Source organism: Abramis brama (genome assembly GCF_963993115.1).
Source record: "Abramis brama genome assembly, chromosome: 3".
Taxonomy (NCBI): Eukaryota; Metazoa; Chordata; class Actinopteri; order Cypriniformes; family Leuciscidae; genus Abramis; species Abramis brama.
The window spans coordinates 700,030-717,529 of record NC_139965.1 but is presented as its reverse complement, the minus strand read 5'-3'; the positions used below and the strand labels follow the sequence as shown (position 1 = coordinate 717,529).

The 17,500-nt window shown below is 40.6% G+C and overlaps 1 protein-coding gene across 3 annotated transcripts in view; it reads right to left on the bottom strand.

The window, feature by feature from the left end:
* Positions 1–17,500, bottom strand: part of nrxn2b (neurexin 2b) — a 471,382-nt gene that overhangs the window by 35,687 nt on the left and 418,195 nt on the right. For all 3 annotated transcript variants that reach the window (XM_084110063.1, XM_084110064.1, XM_084110065.1), the window contains 2 exons: positions 10,152–10,323; positions 5,325–5,414 (listed from right to left, as the gene is read on the bottom strand). In XM_084110063.1, coding sequence (XP_083966189.1) covers positions 5,325–5,414; positions 10,152–10,323 — 262 coding nt within the window. The remainder of the gene's footprint in view (positions 1–5,324; positions 5,415–10,151; positions 10,324–17,500) is intronic.

Genomic DNA, 17,500 nt, shown 5'->3' with positions numbered 1-17,500 from the left:
GAGAGTCTGTGTGTGAGTGTGTGTGTGTGTCTGTGTGTGTATGTGAGAGAGTGTGTGTGTGTGTGTGTGCGTGCGTGTGTGTGTGTGTGTGTGTGAGTCTGTTTGAGTGTGTGTGTGTGTGTGTGTGTGTGTGTGTGTGAGGTCGTCTCCTCTGATCCAGCACACTCGAGTGTGTGTTTAAACAGTGATAACTGAATTATGGTTATGAATCTGTTGAATATTCTCAGATCTTGAAACGCAGCTCTTGTGAGGAAGTTTTCCTCTGACGCTGTGAGATTCTTTACAAACCTCAACTATATATGGTTACCGGGGTCTTCTGCTGTTGCTATGGAGGTTTTTAATGTGTCGTTATGCGACCCGTCACTAGGTGGCGACTCAAAAAATATATTGATATGTAATCTAGCACACTAATAAGTAAAACTTTACAATAAGGTATCATTCGTCAACATTAGTACATGAGTTAACATGAACTAACAATGATTAATATTTCAAAAGCCTTTTTTATGTTAGACTATTTTGATTTCAACACTTATTAATACACTGAACAAAATTATAAACGCAATACTTTTGTTTTTGCCCCCATTTTGTCAGACTCTGGATCGGCGTATACGACAGCGTGTTCCAGGTCCGGCCAATATCCAGCAGCTTCGCACAGCCACTGAAGAGGAGAGGACCAACACTCCACAGGCCACAATCAACAACCTGATCAACTCTATGCGAAGGAGATGTGTTGCACTGCGTGAGGCAAATGATGGTCACACCAGATACTGACTGGTTTTTGGACCCTCCCAATACAGTAAAACTGCACATTTTAGAGTGGCCTTTTATTGTGGCCAGCCTAAGGCACACCTGTGCAATAATCACGCTGTCTAGTCAGCATCTTGATACGCCACACCTGTGAGGAGGATGGATTATCTCAGCAAAGGAGAAGTGCTCACTAACACAGATTTAGACAGACCCAGTGAACAATATTTGAGAGAAATAGGCCTTTTGTGTACATAGAAAAAGTCTTAGATCTTTGAGTTCAGCTCATGAAAAATGGAGGCAAAAACTAAAGTGTTGCGTTTATAATTTTGGGTAACACTTTATAATAACTGCACGCTATTAATCATTAGTTAAGCATTAGTAAACAGTTAATTCGTCATTTATAAAGCATTAATAGACATTAATAAGCAGTTTATAAATACAGTTATAAATACTTTGTTCCTGATTTATAAGCATATCTATAATGTGTTTAATAATTGTATTTTCATACTTTATTAATGATCAATTTCTCATTTCTAAATGAAGTATTACATTATTTACAAACCGGTTATTTAGGAGTTGTCAGTGATTCATAAGATTACTTAGAAAGTGCAAGTAAATGATTAATAAACTGTTTAAATACATATTATTATTCAGACGTATAATAATAGTTACTTAGTGTGTTAATAAATGGTTTATTAACATGTATTTCTACTGTAATTCATGGTTAATTCGGGTAGTTATAAAGCATTTAGTAGTGGTCAGTTAACTATGTGTGTGAGCTCATCTAAAGTGAGGACTAGTTATGCCTTGTAAAGCATTTATAAAGGAGATTTAAAGGCTGTTAAATATTTCTATGTTCTGTATCGCTGTGTGTGTTTGTTTCCTTTTTCTGTTTAGAAGAAAACTGAGTCTTTAAATCTCCTTTATAAATGCATAACTAGTCCTCACTTTAGAGGACATAGTGAACAAACATAACATAGTGAACTGACCACTACTAAATGCTTTATAACTACCCGAATCTACTACATTTACTTACACTTTCTAAGTGATCTTATTAATCAATGACAACACCTAGTTTGTAAATAATGGTAAATAATGTAACTGGTTTGTAAATAATGCTATACTTCATTTAGAAATGATAAATTGATCATTAATAAAGTATGAAAATACAATTATTAAACACATTATAGATATGCAAGAATAAAGCATTTATAGCTGTATTTATAAACTGCTTATTAATGTCTATTAATGCTTTATAAATGATGAATTAACTGTTTAGTAATGCTTAACTAATGATTAATAGCGTGCAGTTATTATAAAGTGTTACCTAATTTTGTTCAGTGTACATTATTAAAATCAAAACTGTTTATTATTTATTACTGTGTTTACTAATGATTGCTTACACTATAGTTAGTTTAATTGCTTCTATTGCTCTCCTTATTTGTAAGTCTCTTTGGATAAAAGCCTCTGCTAAATGATTAAATGTATTATTTCACTGGATCTGAGCTAACATGAACTAACAACGAACAGTTGCATCTTTATTGACTACTGTTTTCAAATATTAAGAAACATGGTTTATTGTAAAACTGTTTTGTCTCTGAAAGTTGATATCTTTAGTGCATCACTAGTTCTAAACACACAACCACAGTCACACTGAATCAGGAATTCAGCACTGTCGTGTCCATCTGATCTGTGATGGATCAAATGATGTGACATAAGAACCAAAAACCGGGACAGAAACTCTTATTAACGTGGAGTTTTCCTCGAGCTGGTGAAAACACACTGTCAGGATGAATAAAGCGTCCGGTGAGGAATCTCACGTGTTTCTGCAGGAGTTTGTGTGGAGACGAATGAGCTTTCTAGAAGCTTCTGCGCTCTCTAATAGAAAAGCCTGTGTTTTTTCTCTCTGGAGTAATTTAACAGTGAGAAAGTGTTGAAACAGAGCTGAACCGCAGTGATTTAGGAGCGCGTTTCTGCTGTAAAACAAATGTGTTCTGCGCTCGCATTTCCCCGCTGAGGTCTTTCTTCAGGAAGAGGAATAAAAGCACAGAAGAAATCAATGCACTGCGGTTATTTGTAATCTCTGGCTGTGTCTCTCTCGGCTTCACAATAAAACATGAGAGATGGAGAAGCATCAGATACAGGAGAACAGGGAGTGATATGAACAAAATAAAGGCTCTTCTGCTGGAATTGAGCCGTTAAACCCTTTTTCCTCTTCATTGAGCTGTGTGGAGGCGCTGCCATCTTGAATTTATAACACGTTCTGTCTGATCTAACTCAGCGTCACACGAGAGAGTCTTTCTCCGCACATTCACTGGCCTTTTCCACAGTGATCCTGGAATACTGGGATGTGTGACGGACCCCAAGTGCAGTCTGGACTATTGCTGCGTTTACTCAACATGAAACTCGTGCACAACTCAGTAACGTCGTACACATTCAGGACTTTCCTTTTGTCTTTTTAAGGAAATACACCACAGGTGAATGGGGTAAAAATGTTAACTAACAGATATCCCCATACTTACCCAGTGGATTCATGACAGTACATTAAGACATTTGTTTAGGTAACACTTTACAACAAGGTTCATTAGTTAACATTAGTTGACTACATTAGCTAGCATGAGTAAAAAGTTTTTGCCTTAATTGAACATGTAGTCTCCTGTAGGATTATAAGGATTGTTAAAGATTATAGAGACAAAAACATACATTTCGTTAGACTAACGTCACTGATGTTTCATTCACAGTAAGAATATGGAATATGGATCAATGATTTATTTATATTTCATGTTGACAATCCTAAAACTCAATAGTCCAAACTGCATTCACAGACATGACATCATTTGCTTCATCTTTTATTCTCACACATTTATTTGTTAAAGGGACCGTATTCTCTCGGCAAACGTTCCAAAACAACAAGTAGAACGTTTACTCTGTCAATGGATCTGATTCATTCACAAAAAACTTTTGACAAAGAATAATTTCAGTTTAAGAGATTCATTCCAGCGCTGCATGCGGGTTAGCTCTATTTAGACGGTTCGTCTGCTGTATTCCTCATCGGATCTGTTTTCATTCGGTTATGTGAGTTTAGAAACCGGTTTATGACTGAGGGCTTCAACTTTATCTAATCCAATGTAAACTAGAACGAGAAGAACAGCGGTGGCCCTCAGGGTTTAGAAGAACGCTCGAGTCTTTGGTTGGTTAAACCTTTACGTTTTCCCTGTCAGTAAATCCTGGAGTTTCTTTAACCCTTTGAGTCGACAGACCGTCCTCTACACTCAAATACTTACTTTAATAAACCTTCAGAACGTCTGATCGTGTCTGTTTTAATGTTGTTGATCAGCACATCTACACCTCAACGCTCAAACGGAGATTCTCATGCTCAGCTTGTCAAAGATACTCTCAATATGAACTTGTGTTGAACCTGGAACTTTGCTTTACAAACGCATTGATTTGCATGTTATTTATCAATATAAACATCTGTTTTTAACTTTTGACCACCCTAAAAAAGTGCTGTTGTTCATCGGCATTTTTGTCTTGTTTTCCAGGACTAATATCTAAACATTCTTAAATCAAGATACAATTACTTTAGATGCAAAATCAAAGCTGACAAGAAGTCTTGTTTTCTGAGTAATTACTTAAAGTTAGTTTATTATTGAAACAAGAAAAAATATATGCCAATGGGATCAGAAATATAAACGTGTTTTCCTTTTGAATGAAGTTTATGCTTGGCCCATTGGTATACACGAGTAAATGCATATTGATTCAAGAATGTTCAGATATTTGTACTGTAGAACAAGATATACCGAGGAGGAAATATGAAACAAAATACTGAGGAAGAACGGCACTTTTTACAGTGTAAAACCCCATGGCATTAGTTCATCAATCAGTACGCTGGAATTTCAAATACTCCAAAATTGGGTTATTGATCATAAAGAGATATTTGTTACATTTCTACCAATTGCCATTGGCTTGGCTTGCTTAGTTGGGGACATTCAATTTAACATTTAATATCCACGCATCAGTTAAAAGCTAAAAGAATTAGATGCGATTTCTAATCTTTGCCCTCAAAAACAGGAAGTGAATTAATTTAGCACATGTGGGACAGGAAGTGAGGAGCTTCTGGACACAAAGGGTTAAAGTTGGAATAAATTCAGACGGAACGACGACACAGCGAAGATGAAACAGAGGCACTGAAATAGAGTCCCTTTAACTGGAGGTTAGATGTTCTGAGCAGTGAACAGTGCGTGTTGTTGGGGTTAAGGGAGGGTTATGTGGGGGTTATTGGTAAGGTTAATACTCTGGAGAAGTGCAGTCCCATTGTCAGATGTCTGAATATCACGCATCTGAGGATCGCAGCGCAACTCGTTCGTCTTCAGTAGAAATCTTTAGCAAGTCACACTTCTTCGAATTCGACAGAGTAATTCAACTCTGGTGATTCTGATTCAGCCTCGTTTTCCACATGTGAAAATCTCTGGACACTGATGTTTTCCGCTGCGTCTCTGGGCGTGCACTTCATCCAGAGATGTGTTTAGCGTGATTAGACAGGTCGTTCATTAGTGGGGTTTGTGCTGTTTAATTACCTTTGTCGAGTAGCCATTCGTCAACTACCCGACCGAGTCGGTACGGGATTCTTTGCCTAGCAATAGCCAGCCGTTCATTATCAAAGTTCCCTTTGAAGAACAAACAAATTCAACAGGTTACAATCTGGAAGGTCAAAGGTTAAAGATTAGAGGTTAGAGAGAACGTTTAGCAGGTTATGAACTTTAAAATCAGATTTAACACCTTCAAGGCTTTAAACATCGTTTTTGAGGTTAGAAAGTGAACCAAGCTCTGGTTACCATGTGTTTTAAACATGAGTTAAGCATATTTATGAGTCATTTTAGAGGTTGAATATTACTTATGGATAATTACAGTGCATTAAAGTGTCATAATGAAGGTGGAAAAGCAACATCAAATCATTGTCGTTCTCATTAAAAATGCATAAAGAACATTTTCATATCAGTCCTGATGAACATCAAAACTGTAAATCTGCAGGAAGATGTTTTCTGTTTCAGGTCAAATAACCAAATGTTCTTGAGCGCACTGATTTAGTTTGATTATCACAGACTGAACAGAAGAAGAAAATAATAATTTCTTTACCTGGAAAAAATAAGAATTAAGGCAACATTTCCATTTTTGTTTCATTTAACTTTAAGTACTAAAATAACAAGAACTTAATCTGAAATAATAAACACAAACTATATAGAAATATTAAAAATCACATACTATTAAAAATAACAAGAACACAACCAATGCAAGTAGAAAATGAACAAATAAAAATGAATTCAAAATATCAATCCAAACTAGAATAGCAATGATCACACCAAACCTGTTTGATTTGTAGACACAGACACACACACTGAGAATAAATCAGTGTGTCGCTGCAGGACCTGCGGAGATCATTATGATTCATATATAAACACTTATTGTGAGAGAAAATCACACTGAGAATGTGCGAATCTGCTGGCGTGACGTCTCGTGGTGTCGCTGTAGTGAATCAGAGTCAGTTCTTTAATTATCTTCAGCATCTTTCCTCTCTGTCTTTAATGAAGTCGCTGCTAGCAGAGCGACGGACTCTTAATAACGCCTGCATCTCGACTGCAAACGATCTCATCATAATCCACACATGCATCTCTACCTGCCCTGGCCATCAGAGTCAGCTTTATTAGCAAGATCAGATCCTCTGGGTCATATACCAACACGGCATTCTCCGATTCTGCTGTGCGAGTCCTCAAACTCGTGTTTGTGAAGTATTGCTTGCATGAAGTATTCAGATGGTTTCTTTCAGGGGTGTAAAATAGTTGAGTAATTTTACTATACTATACTGTTTCACTATACTTCAGTATTATTATGGGTGATTTGTACTTTACTCGAGCATGTACTTTTACTTAAGGCCAGACACTACAGGCAATACAGTTGTTGTTTCATGCACTAGTTAATTTAGAGATTTTGTCTTATTTCAGACTACACTGTAAAATCTAATTAGTTTGACTTACTTGAAAAAAGCATGCAAACCGACTACCTCAAAAAACGAAGTAAAGTGAACTAGGAATGGTTTGTTGTACTGACAAATTCTTAGTGAGTATAGTTCACTTACACGAGAGTTTTAGTAACTAAAAAAGAATAAATAATAAATAAAATGTAATTGTTACCATTGTTGTGTTTTGTGTGCTGAATGTTGAAGTCTGTGTGTGACTCAAGCATGATGTTGTCACAAATATAGAGAGAATATATAAACCCAAGTATAATTTTCACAAGGTGTTTATCATTATTCAACATGAAAAATAGACTAGATAATGACTTCGTTACTGTGTATTACTCCCTTCCTTTGAAACCGAATAACTGTGATTTCTTGTTGCATCGCTGCATCACTAGCAAGAGAATTACAATCATATCAATTAAGCTCCAAGTGCCCAACCAAAGGAACACTGATCACCATAAGCGTGAGTTCAGACTATTTATTATTTTAGGAAATTTCAATTTATGAAGTCAGCTTATGTGATTTCTCAAATGTGTCAGTTGTATTGACAATTCAACTTTCAAGATGACTTTGGGAAATTAGTGAATGCAACTAGAGAAAAGTATCGGCAAAAGTGGAGGAAATTCCCGCCTTAAATGAGTTTTTTCTCCACTTCTGTAACACTTACATAAACCAAAATTTAGAGTTTTATTCATATCTATATTCTGGAGGTTTTTACTGAGGGGTTTGTTCATGTCTCCTTCAACCTGATTTTTATAACATTTTGTTCCTAAAAACATGGAGAAAATGTATTTTTTTTTTTTCATCTGTTGACAATATTTTCTGATTTATGGAGTGATATAAGTAGATATCCCAAATTAACTCTAATATCTCAACCAAATTTTGAATCTGGCTTTATCTAATGTTCATATTTATATTCTGGAAATGTATGCACATTAGTGCATTTAATGCATAAATTTGATTTTAAATATAACATTTTAGAAAACTTGTAATAGAAAATGTAATGAACTGTGATTAATTAACTGGTTAAGTATGGCGATATCTACTATTATTAGTTAAATCATTAAGTGTCCTGCCATAATTACATTTCCCAAAGAAAAATACAGCACTTTCACTCATTGTTTTCCGGAATACATCTTACTTCAAATACAGTTTAAAGTTGTACTTTTTTACTTTCACTCTAGTATGTTTTTAGCTAGATACTTTTAATCGAGTACGTAATTCACACAGTATCCATACTTCCACTTATATAATTTATTTTCACTTGTGTCATTTTTGAGTATTTTACACCTCTGGTTTCTTTTACATTTGAGATCACTGTGAGACCGAGTGTTTGTGAGATGGAAACAGCCCTCACAACATTTATATAAAACACACCAGATGCGGTTTCACTCTCTCGTTTCACACAATCTTATCCTGGAAAGTGACATCTTTATCCGCGAGTCACTTCAAACACACACCAGCTCGTCTCTGTGCTTCTGGAAATGCAGGATTCACTGTGACGGTGATGTGATGAAGGCAGAGATCTCACGCTGAGCTCCTCACACACACACACACACACACATCTCACGCTGAGCTCCTCATGAAATATCTCATGCTGCTCTTGATAAGCATTACGGAAGCAGAGAAAATAGTCACACTGATGGCCATATCCACCCACCACACACACACACACACAGCTCATTAAATAATGCTCACAATTTAACTATTTATGTTATGTTGTTACATCGTACTGAAATTTTATTTAGAGAAATTAAATCAGATGAATGTAGAATTATTATTTTTTAATTTCTCATGTACCATACAACTGTTATTTTGTGGACTGGGCTCCTCTGGAGAACTCTGGTTTAGTTTAACATCAGTATTGTTAAGGATTGTCTGAAAGTAAACGGGCAGAATCTATGATGAGCCCCTTGTTCACAAACAAACAATAATTAATAAAGTCTCCTTACATATGGACTTGTTCTGAGAGACCTTAGAGGAATAGCGATCACATGCTTTTATCCTCAGGCTTCAGATCTACGGTTTCCACGTCCGACTTCACAGTTATCGGTTTGAAACTCAATTTTTAAGACATTATCAATAACAAATGATCCCTCAGTAATGCCCTTCAGCATGACAAACCCCCACTTCTAACCCAGTTCACGTTAACTTCCCAGAACCCGTTGCTATGGCGACGGCTCGGAGACTCGGATCAATCCCGGACGGGTTTCAGATTCTGCTCAACATTCTACCCACAATGCCACTGCGCAAACTGGGTCACGGGGTATTTATACTCCTCCGGTCTCCTCGCGTCACACCGCACTCCTTCGTTGAGGAGCAGCGCAGATCCGCTTCATTAACATGCGCAGATTCCTCATCTCAATCATTATGACACCAGTATATATTCATATTCAGCTGTATGTTAGTGATGAGTTTACTGTGGTGAAACTCCACATGAATCAAAGACACACATTTGACCGAGCTCGTTCATCAGCTCCCAGTGGTTCCACCAGCAGAGACTGATCATATTAGATGCTGTTCAACTCATTTCAGAACTGATGAACTTTACACAGTTATTGAACTGAACTCATAACTAACTGAACCTTCATATCCGGCAAGCTCCAACAATTCAAATTGTTAAGTCTAAATCTTTTTAACTTAGCTTTTAGTTAAGGGTATTCTGTTCACTGAAGTAAAACTAGGTTTTTTTCTCTCTACACTGATCTCACTATACAGTTGGTAAATGTTTTTATACATGTTTTTAATTATAACTGTGAAGCACTTTGGGCAACAACGTCGCTATAAAAGTTGAAGTTGAACTGAATTGATCTTAATAATGACTCTATTGGCTTTACAGCCAAAAATGAATTTGTCCCAAATTTGATAAAGTTTGCATCACTGATTCTGTTATGTTCCTGTTTATCACTATGAAGCTGCTGTAAAACTACTGTACCTGCACTGTATAACACACTGTATAACACGCTTCACACACAGATCTGGACAAACACTAACAGGTTTGGTGTGATAGTTTGAATCATTCAATGTGTAACAGTTTATGACCATCATTTACACAAAAAACATCTTCCTCAATGACAGAGAGAGAGTGTGTGTGTGAGTGTGTGTGTGTGTGTGTGTGTGTGTGTGTGTGTGTGTGAGAGTGAGTGAGTGAGCGTGAGTGAGTGAGTGTGTGTGTGTGTGTGTGTGTGTGAGAGTGAGTGAGTGAGTGAGCGTGTGTGTGTGTGTGTGTGTGTGTGTGTGTGTGTGTGTGTGTGTGAGAGTGAGTGAGTGAGCGTGAGTGAGTGAGTGTGTGTGTGTCAGTGAGTGTGTGAGTGTGTGTGTGTGTGTGTATGTGAGTGTGTGTGTGTGTGAGAGTGAGTGAGTGAGACGTGTGTGTGTGTGCGCTCACCTGAAGGGAAGCGTTCGATCACGGGCAGATTGTCCACCTGTAGTGTAGCGTTCCCGCCGCTGCGAGTGAACCGCACCACATGATACTTCCCATCGCTCACCATCACGCCAGCCTCCTCGATGACGATATCATCCGTCCCCACGTTAAAGATCACGCCGACCTTCCCACGCTCCTGACACACACACACACACACACGGGGGAGAGAGAGAGAGAGAGAGAGAGAGAGAGAGAGAGAGAGAGAGAGAGAGAGAGAGAGAGAGAGAGAGAGAGAGAGAGAGAGATCAGGGGCGGGTCAGCATAAAGCATTTGATTTTGTCTCACTGCAGGTCAAACTCATTAATCACTGCTTTCTTCTACTATTTTATATTTGCTGATGCTCATTCTCTTCCAAACTAATCCAAACTCTGTTTCCTCTCAAATTCACACACACAGTTGAGTCATCTGCCCCGCCTCCATCTGCTATTGGTCAGTCAAACTGATAGTCCCGCCCCCAACATGCCACCCAGCCACGGCAAGTCAAAGCAAGTAGGTTTGCTGTCATGTGTGTGTGTTTGAATTATTCTTTGTGATAGTTGCATGTTTCAAACAGAGCAATTTTGACTCATAACAGTGAAACAAAGTTCAAGGGAACTCGCGCTTTGGGAACGCCTCCGTGTGATGGTGTCTGAAGCACGTGTCTCAACTGGTCCGATGGCGAGACGGAACGTCACATGGTTTTTTCGTCACAACACTTTTTTAATAGTCTACTTAAAGTGTTTATTACAAATAAATTACTAAATTCTAAAAATGAATAAATGTAAATTGCATTTACAATCCTGTGAAAACTGCACCCCCAGCACCCTTGCATTTATGGCTCAATCTTGCTGAAATTAGGAAAAAGAGCCGAGCCTTTCTCCTTGATGCCTCGATATCGCCCCCTGGCCTCTTCGGCGATGCCGTGAATCATGGGGGATCCTAACGACACTCTCAGCCGAAGCCCGGCCCAAAAGTAGTCCTGACACCACTGGAGTCACCAAGTGGCTGCTTTTAGTACACCAGAGACGAGTCTCGAGAGCTGGTTCCCTTAGTAGATTATCTGGCCGAGTGGAGGCTTTCTGCCAAACGTATCTCAATGGGTCCTGCAGATTGTAGAGAAAGGTTACAGGATCCCGTTTGTTTCTTGTCCATCGTGATACAACAGGGTGTTACTCGCAGTAGTACATCCAGAGCAGGCTCTGGTGATGGAACAAGAAATAAAAAAGCTATAGGACGGGTTCCTCCACCCGACAGAGACCTGGGTTTTACAGCCGTTACTTCATTGTTCCAAAGAAGGATGGAGGGTTGCGTCCTATGCTAGATCTTCGTCAGCTGAATTGTACAGTGAAGAAGCTCAAGTTCAAAATGTAGACTTTGAAGCAGATCTTGACTCAAATCAGATCCAAGGATTGGTTTGTAACGATAGATCTGAAAGACACATACATCCATGTCTCTATCCTTCCAAAACACAAGAGTTCCTGAGGTTTGCTTTCGGGGGCAAAGCTTACCGTCCTTCGGATGAGACGTTAAACCGAGGTCCTGACCCTCTGTGGTCATTAAAAATCCCAGGATGTAATCCCATGTAATCCCAGGATGTCCTTCGAAAAAGAGTAGGGGTGTAACCCCAGCATCCTGGCCAAATTGGCCCATTGGCCTCTATCCATCATGGCCTCCTAATCATCCCCATATACTGATTGGCTTCATCACCCTGTCTCCTCTCCACCAGTAAGCTGGTGTGTGGTGGGCGTTCTGGTGCAGTATGGCTGCCATCGCATCATCCAGGTGGATGCTGCACATTGGTGGTGGTTGAGGAGATTCCCCCTTCCATGTAAAGTGCTTTGAGTACCCAGAAAAGCGCTTTATAAATATAACGAATTATTACCAATATCGGGTTCTTCCATTGGGTCTGTCATCCCGCACATTCACCAGATGCGTAGATGCAGCTCCATCACCCCGCTCAGGCTGCAGGGAATTCGCATTCTGAACTAGATAGACGACTGGCTTATCCTAGCAGAGTCGGAACAGCTGGCGGTTCGGCATCGAGATGTCATTCTCGCTCACATGCAGAAGTTGGGGTTGAGACTGAATGCCAAGAAGAGTGTGCTTTGTCCATTACAGAGGACCACCTTCCTTGGTGTGGTGTGGGATTCAGTGACGATGCGGGCCGTTCGATCACCCACTCATGTAGCTGCTGTCCTCACAGTCGTTGGAAAGATAAAGCTAGGCCAGTCACTCACTGTAGAACAGTTTCAGAGACGGCTGGGTCTGATGGAAGCTGTGTCCAACGTAATACCTTTTGGCCTGCTGTACATGAGACCCTTGTAGTGGTGATTCAGGACCAAAGGGTTTTCCCAGAGAGGAAACCCACTTTGTAAGATCAAGATCACACGGCTGTGTCTCCGCGCCTTGGTTATATGGAGGAAACCTTGGTTCCTATCCCAGGGTTGAGTGTAAGGAGCTCTTTGCCATCGAGGTTCGCTCTCGACAGATGCTTCTCTCACCAGCTGGGGAGTGGTAATGGAAAGCCGCTCCACTCAGGGTCTGTGGAGGAGTCATCATCTTTTGTGGCACATAAACTGCCTGGAGATGATGGCGGACTTCATGGCACTTAAGCACTTCCTCCCAGACCCATCATGTGCTTGTCCGTACAGACAACACATCAGTGGTCTCTTACATAAATAATCAGGGGGGTTTTGCATTCACTATGCAAACTGGTGCACCAGATCCTCCTGTGGTCCCTAGGGAAGATACTCTCCCTGAGGGCAGTGTATATCCTGGGGTACCAAAATATAGGAGCAGACCTCCTGTCGAGGCAGGAGCTGAGGCCAGGGGATTGGAGACTCCACCCCGAGGCGGTGGAGCATACAGTATATGGGAGATTTACGGCCAAGCAGAAGTGGGACTGTTTGCGTCTCAGGATACAACGCACGGTCCACTTTGGTTCTCCCTCATACAACCAGCCCCCCTGGGGTTGCATGTTGTGGTATAGACATGGCCGAGTCTACGTCTGGTCTGTATGCTTTTCCCCTGATTGCTCTGCTCCCAGGAGTTCTGGAGAATATCCGCCAGGACGGAATAAGTCTATTGCTAGTAGCGCTAGTACTGGCCGAGCCGAAAATGGTTCTCGGACCAAGTGTCCCTCCTCAACGGCTCTCCTTTGGAGATTCCGGTCAGAAGGGACCTTCACCCCCGCCTAGAGATATGGAAACTGTGGGTTTGGCCTCTGAGGGGGCCCAGCTCATAGACTCAACCGAGGTTGTAGAGACCATACTTCACTCCAGAGATCTGTCTACGAGGAAACTTTACTCCCTAAAGTGGAAAGTTTTCACTTCTTGGTGCGACAGTGGGATCCAGTTAACTTTCCGGTTGGTTCAGTGCTAGAGTTTCTACAAGATCGCTTTTCAGCAGGGCTATCCCCTTCTACATTAAAAGTTTACGTGGAGGCCATAGTGGCTTACCATGTCCCACGTCCCACGTTTATTAGGTTGAGGACTGCAGTTCGCACCAGGGTTCCTGGACCTGGCTAATGTTTTAGAAGGCTTATCTGCGGCTCCCTTCAAACCCCTTAATACGGTTTCAGAAAAGTTTCTGATTTTTAAAACAGTCTTCCTTATAGACATTTCTTCTCTTAAAAGAGTAGGAGATCTTAAGGCCTGGTCCGTATTGAGTTCTTATCTAGTTCTCTTAAAAGAGTAGGAGATCTTCAGGCCTTGTCCGTATTGAGTTCTTATAGTTCTCTTAAAAGAGTAGGAGATCTTCAGGTCTTAATGGTATCCTCCACGTGTCTTGAGTACGCACCTGGGATGGTCATGGCATTTCTTTACCCTAAACCGGGCTATGTCCCGAAGGTGCCGACCAACGTACCGCGGCCTGTCGTTTTGCAAGCCTTTTGCCCTCCTCCTTTCAGAGATCAGGACCAGGAAAAGCTGAACCTTCTCTGTCCAGTAAGAGCGCTGGATACATATGTCCACAGAGATGAAAATCTGATCAGCAGTTTGTTTGTTTCGGATCACCTAAGAAAGGTCTTCCTGCTTCAAAGCAGACAGTCAGCCAGTGGATATTTGAGGCTATCTCTCTTGCTAATGAGGTCTCTGGTCAGCCTTCACCTTTAGCTGTCAGAACTCATTCTGCCAGGAGTATGGCGGCCCTCAAGGCCTTAATTTCGGGTGTATCCCTTCAAGAGGGTTGTGATGCGGTGGGTTGGTCTTCCCTGCTCATATTCGTGAGGTTTTATAGCCTGAACGCTGCCCCTGTTCTCAGGTGCTTATGTCTTAGTTGTGCCACAGTTTCACACAGACATGCACTTGTAAGTACGGTGTTTGTGCATTATCGTTCCCAAAGCGCCATTGACGCAGTGTCTCGTTCTCTTCTCAGGGAACTGTGGTTACAGTCGTAACCTGAGACGCTTTGTCTGACCCCCTGAATCAAGAAAAGTACCATGTTTTTAGACACTGCTAACCCGAATGCAACCCAACAGCTCCATTCAGCATCATATAAATGTTTGATCTGTGTGTGTGTGACTGTGAGTCTGAGAGTGAAGAGAAACCGGAAGTCAAGATGAATGATTCAACGATTCAGGCACGTGAATCAATGGAAGCTCTTCCCTGAAGCGAGCGCGAGGAGTGTTGTGTACACGTTACGTCATGCCGTGTTTATTCCAGCCGTTCTGAGATGAACTCATTTATTTATGTGATAAATATAGGAATTCATACGCACAAAACACCAACAGCCAAATGTGTTTCTGTGACGAATGGATGGTCCATGAACATGATCTAAAAATGATTGTCCTTGTTTTTCCTCAATACAAAATATCCTTAAAGCGAGACACATTTACCTGGGAGATTAAAGTGCATGAGATATTAAGACTGCTTAAAATGTGAAAAACATGCAACAAAACAAGAAGCACCCATTACTGTTCTTCCTCAGTGTATATATGCCTCCTGATGCTAACTGAGTTGATTAAATGAATGAGCTCCTCCCATGTTAATTAGGTTAATTATCTGAATTAACTGGTTAATTATGCTCTTCTCCGAACATTGTTAATAAAACATCATGTCTTGTTTTCCAGCACAAATATCTAAACATTCTTAAATCAAGATACATTTACTGGAGAAGCAAAATGACAACAGATAAGAAGTCAGAGAAACTGATCCAAATGAAATGAGTTTATGGTTAAAATGAGAACAAATATCTGCCGGTGAGGTCAGAAAAATAAACTTAATTAAAAGGCAAAACAATTTTTTTTTTTTTTTGATTTAAGAATGATTAGATATTTGTCTTAATTAGTTTGGAATATAAGTCGCAGAAGATGAAAAAACGTAAGTTATATTCTGGAAAATTCTGTAATTTCTCTCTCTCTGTCAGTATCATGGCTCTCTCTCTCTCTCTCTCTTAGATGTGTGTGTGTTTGAGAGGTGGTGAAATGTGACACGCGTTGCAGCAGATGGTTTGTAAATGCGTCTCGTTCGCTGTGTGAATGTTAGCTAACACGCTCAGCAAACTCTGAATACTGATGAAGTGATGAAAGCAGCCTGACCTCTGACCTGACACAGCCACGCCCACTCATCCTGTCAGTCATCACTGTACTGAACTCTGTGTGTGTGTGTGTGTGTGTGTGTGTGTGTGTGTGTGAATGCGTGAGAGTGTGTGTGTGTGTGTGTAAATGCGTGAGAGTGTGTGTGTGTGTGTGTGTGTGTGTGTGTGTGAATGCGTGAGAGTGTGTGTGTGTGTGTGTGTGTGTGTGTGTGTGTGTGTGTGTGTGTGTGAATGAGTGAGCGTGTGTGTGTGAGTCCTTCATTTGTCCTTCTGTTCTACGTGTCGATCTGTGTAAACACAGATAAATCACAGTCTGTTCACATTCTCTTACACACACACACACACACACACACACACACACACACAGGCTTATTTAACTATGTAAATGAGTTGATTATAATGAATGCGCGGCAGCACAAACCGGTGAGAGATTTCAGCTCTTTCATGCACTAGGGTTAAAGCATAAAATAACATTTTTGTTACCGAACTGAAATACCATAAAATATATATATATATAAAAAACACAACAAAATTACTTTAGAAACTTTTAAAATACAAAAATAAAAGTTAATTTGAAATATTAAAGGTCCTATGACATGCTGCTTTTTGGATGCTTTCCTATAGGCTTCAGTGGCCCCCGATACTGTACCTGAAGCCTTGGTGCAGCATTACAGCCAGTCCCACAGGGGGCTCTCCTCAGGACGAGCCAGTTCTGTGTCTGTAGCTTTAAATGCTAATGAGGAGGAGAGAGGCGGGGCAAGGTGGAGGGTGGGGGTGTGGCCTTGACCAGCTTGCGGCCGGTACCATGCGCTAATGCGCTCGCACAGTCATAGCAGAGAAAGGGGAGGTAACCGTCCCCGTATGACGACACAAGGGAAGACTCCAGACTGGCCCGTCTGAGCTTTCACTTTCTCCAAGGCGAACTCATATTAATGTTAAAAACCCTCATAAAGTGACATTTTCATGCCATGGGACCTTTAACAAAACTATAACAGCATCTCTCCTGATTCTGCTGAAGAGCTTCTTCGTGTGATAACTCTTCTGTTAATTAATGTTTTCAGCGCTGTAAGCTAATGATGGACGACTTTAATTACATTATAATGAACCGCTGAGGAGACAGACAGATGTCAGTGTGAGACGTGTGTGAGACGTGTGTGTGTGTGTGTGTGTCTCTTACAAACACACTGAGACTGTGTTCACAATAAAGACATGATGTTCTTCACTGCTGTGACGTCATTTACAACAAAATCCAAAAAACGAAATGTGTGTCTGGACTTCGACAGCTTGACGAAGTGAACTTTCCTTATCCTTTCATTGGTCCGTGTGCTGATGATGTAACAGGTGAATCTTTTCTTATGAAGCAAAGATGGAAGATCATAAGGTTTATGTGTCACAGTTATCAAGAATCACCAGAACGCTGTTTGAGATCGTTTTATCTGTAGGAGAGAATCCCTCATGAAGAACCGACGACTGAAAGCTTAACGTCACACACCCTCCGCAAACACGTACACACACCTGTTTCATCAAACCCTCCGCAAACACACACACCTGTTTCATCAAACCCTCCGCAAACACACACACCTGTTCCATTAAACCCTGAAAACACTAGAAATACATCCCTATTAAAACACAAAACATCTCAAGAGACACAGAAAGATGTGTTTCCCTGAAGAGCTTAGTGTGTGTGTGTGTGTGTGTGTGTGTGTGTGCGTGCGTGCATGTGCGTGTGTGTGTGTGTGTGTGTGTGAGATGAGAGGATGATAATGGAGTCTTTCTCACTCGACGGTAAAGAAGAGTCT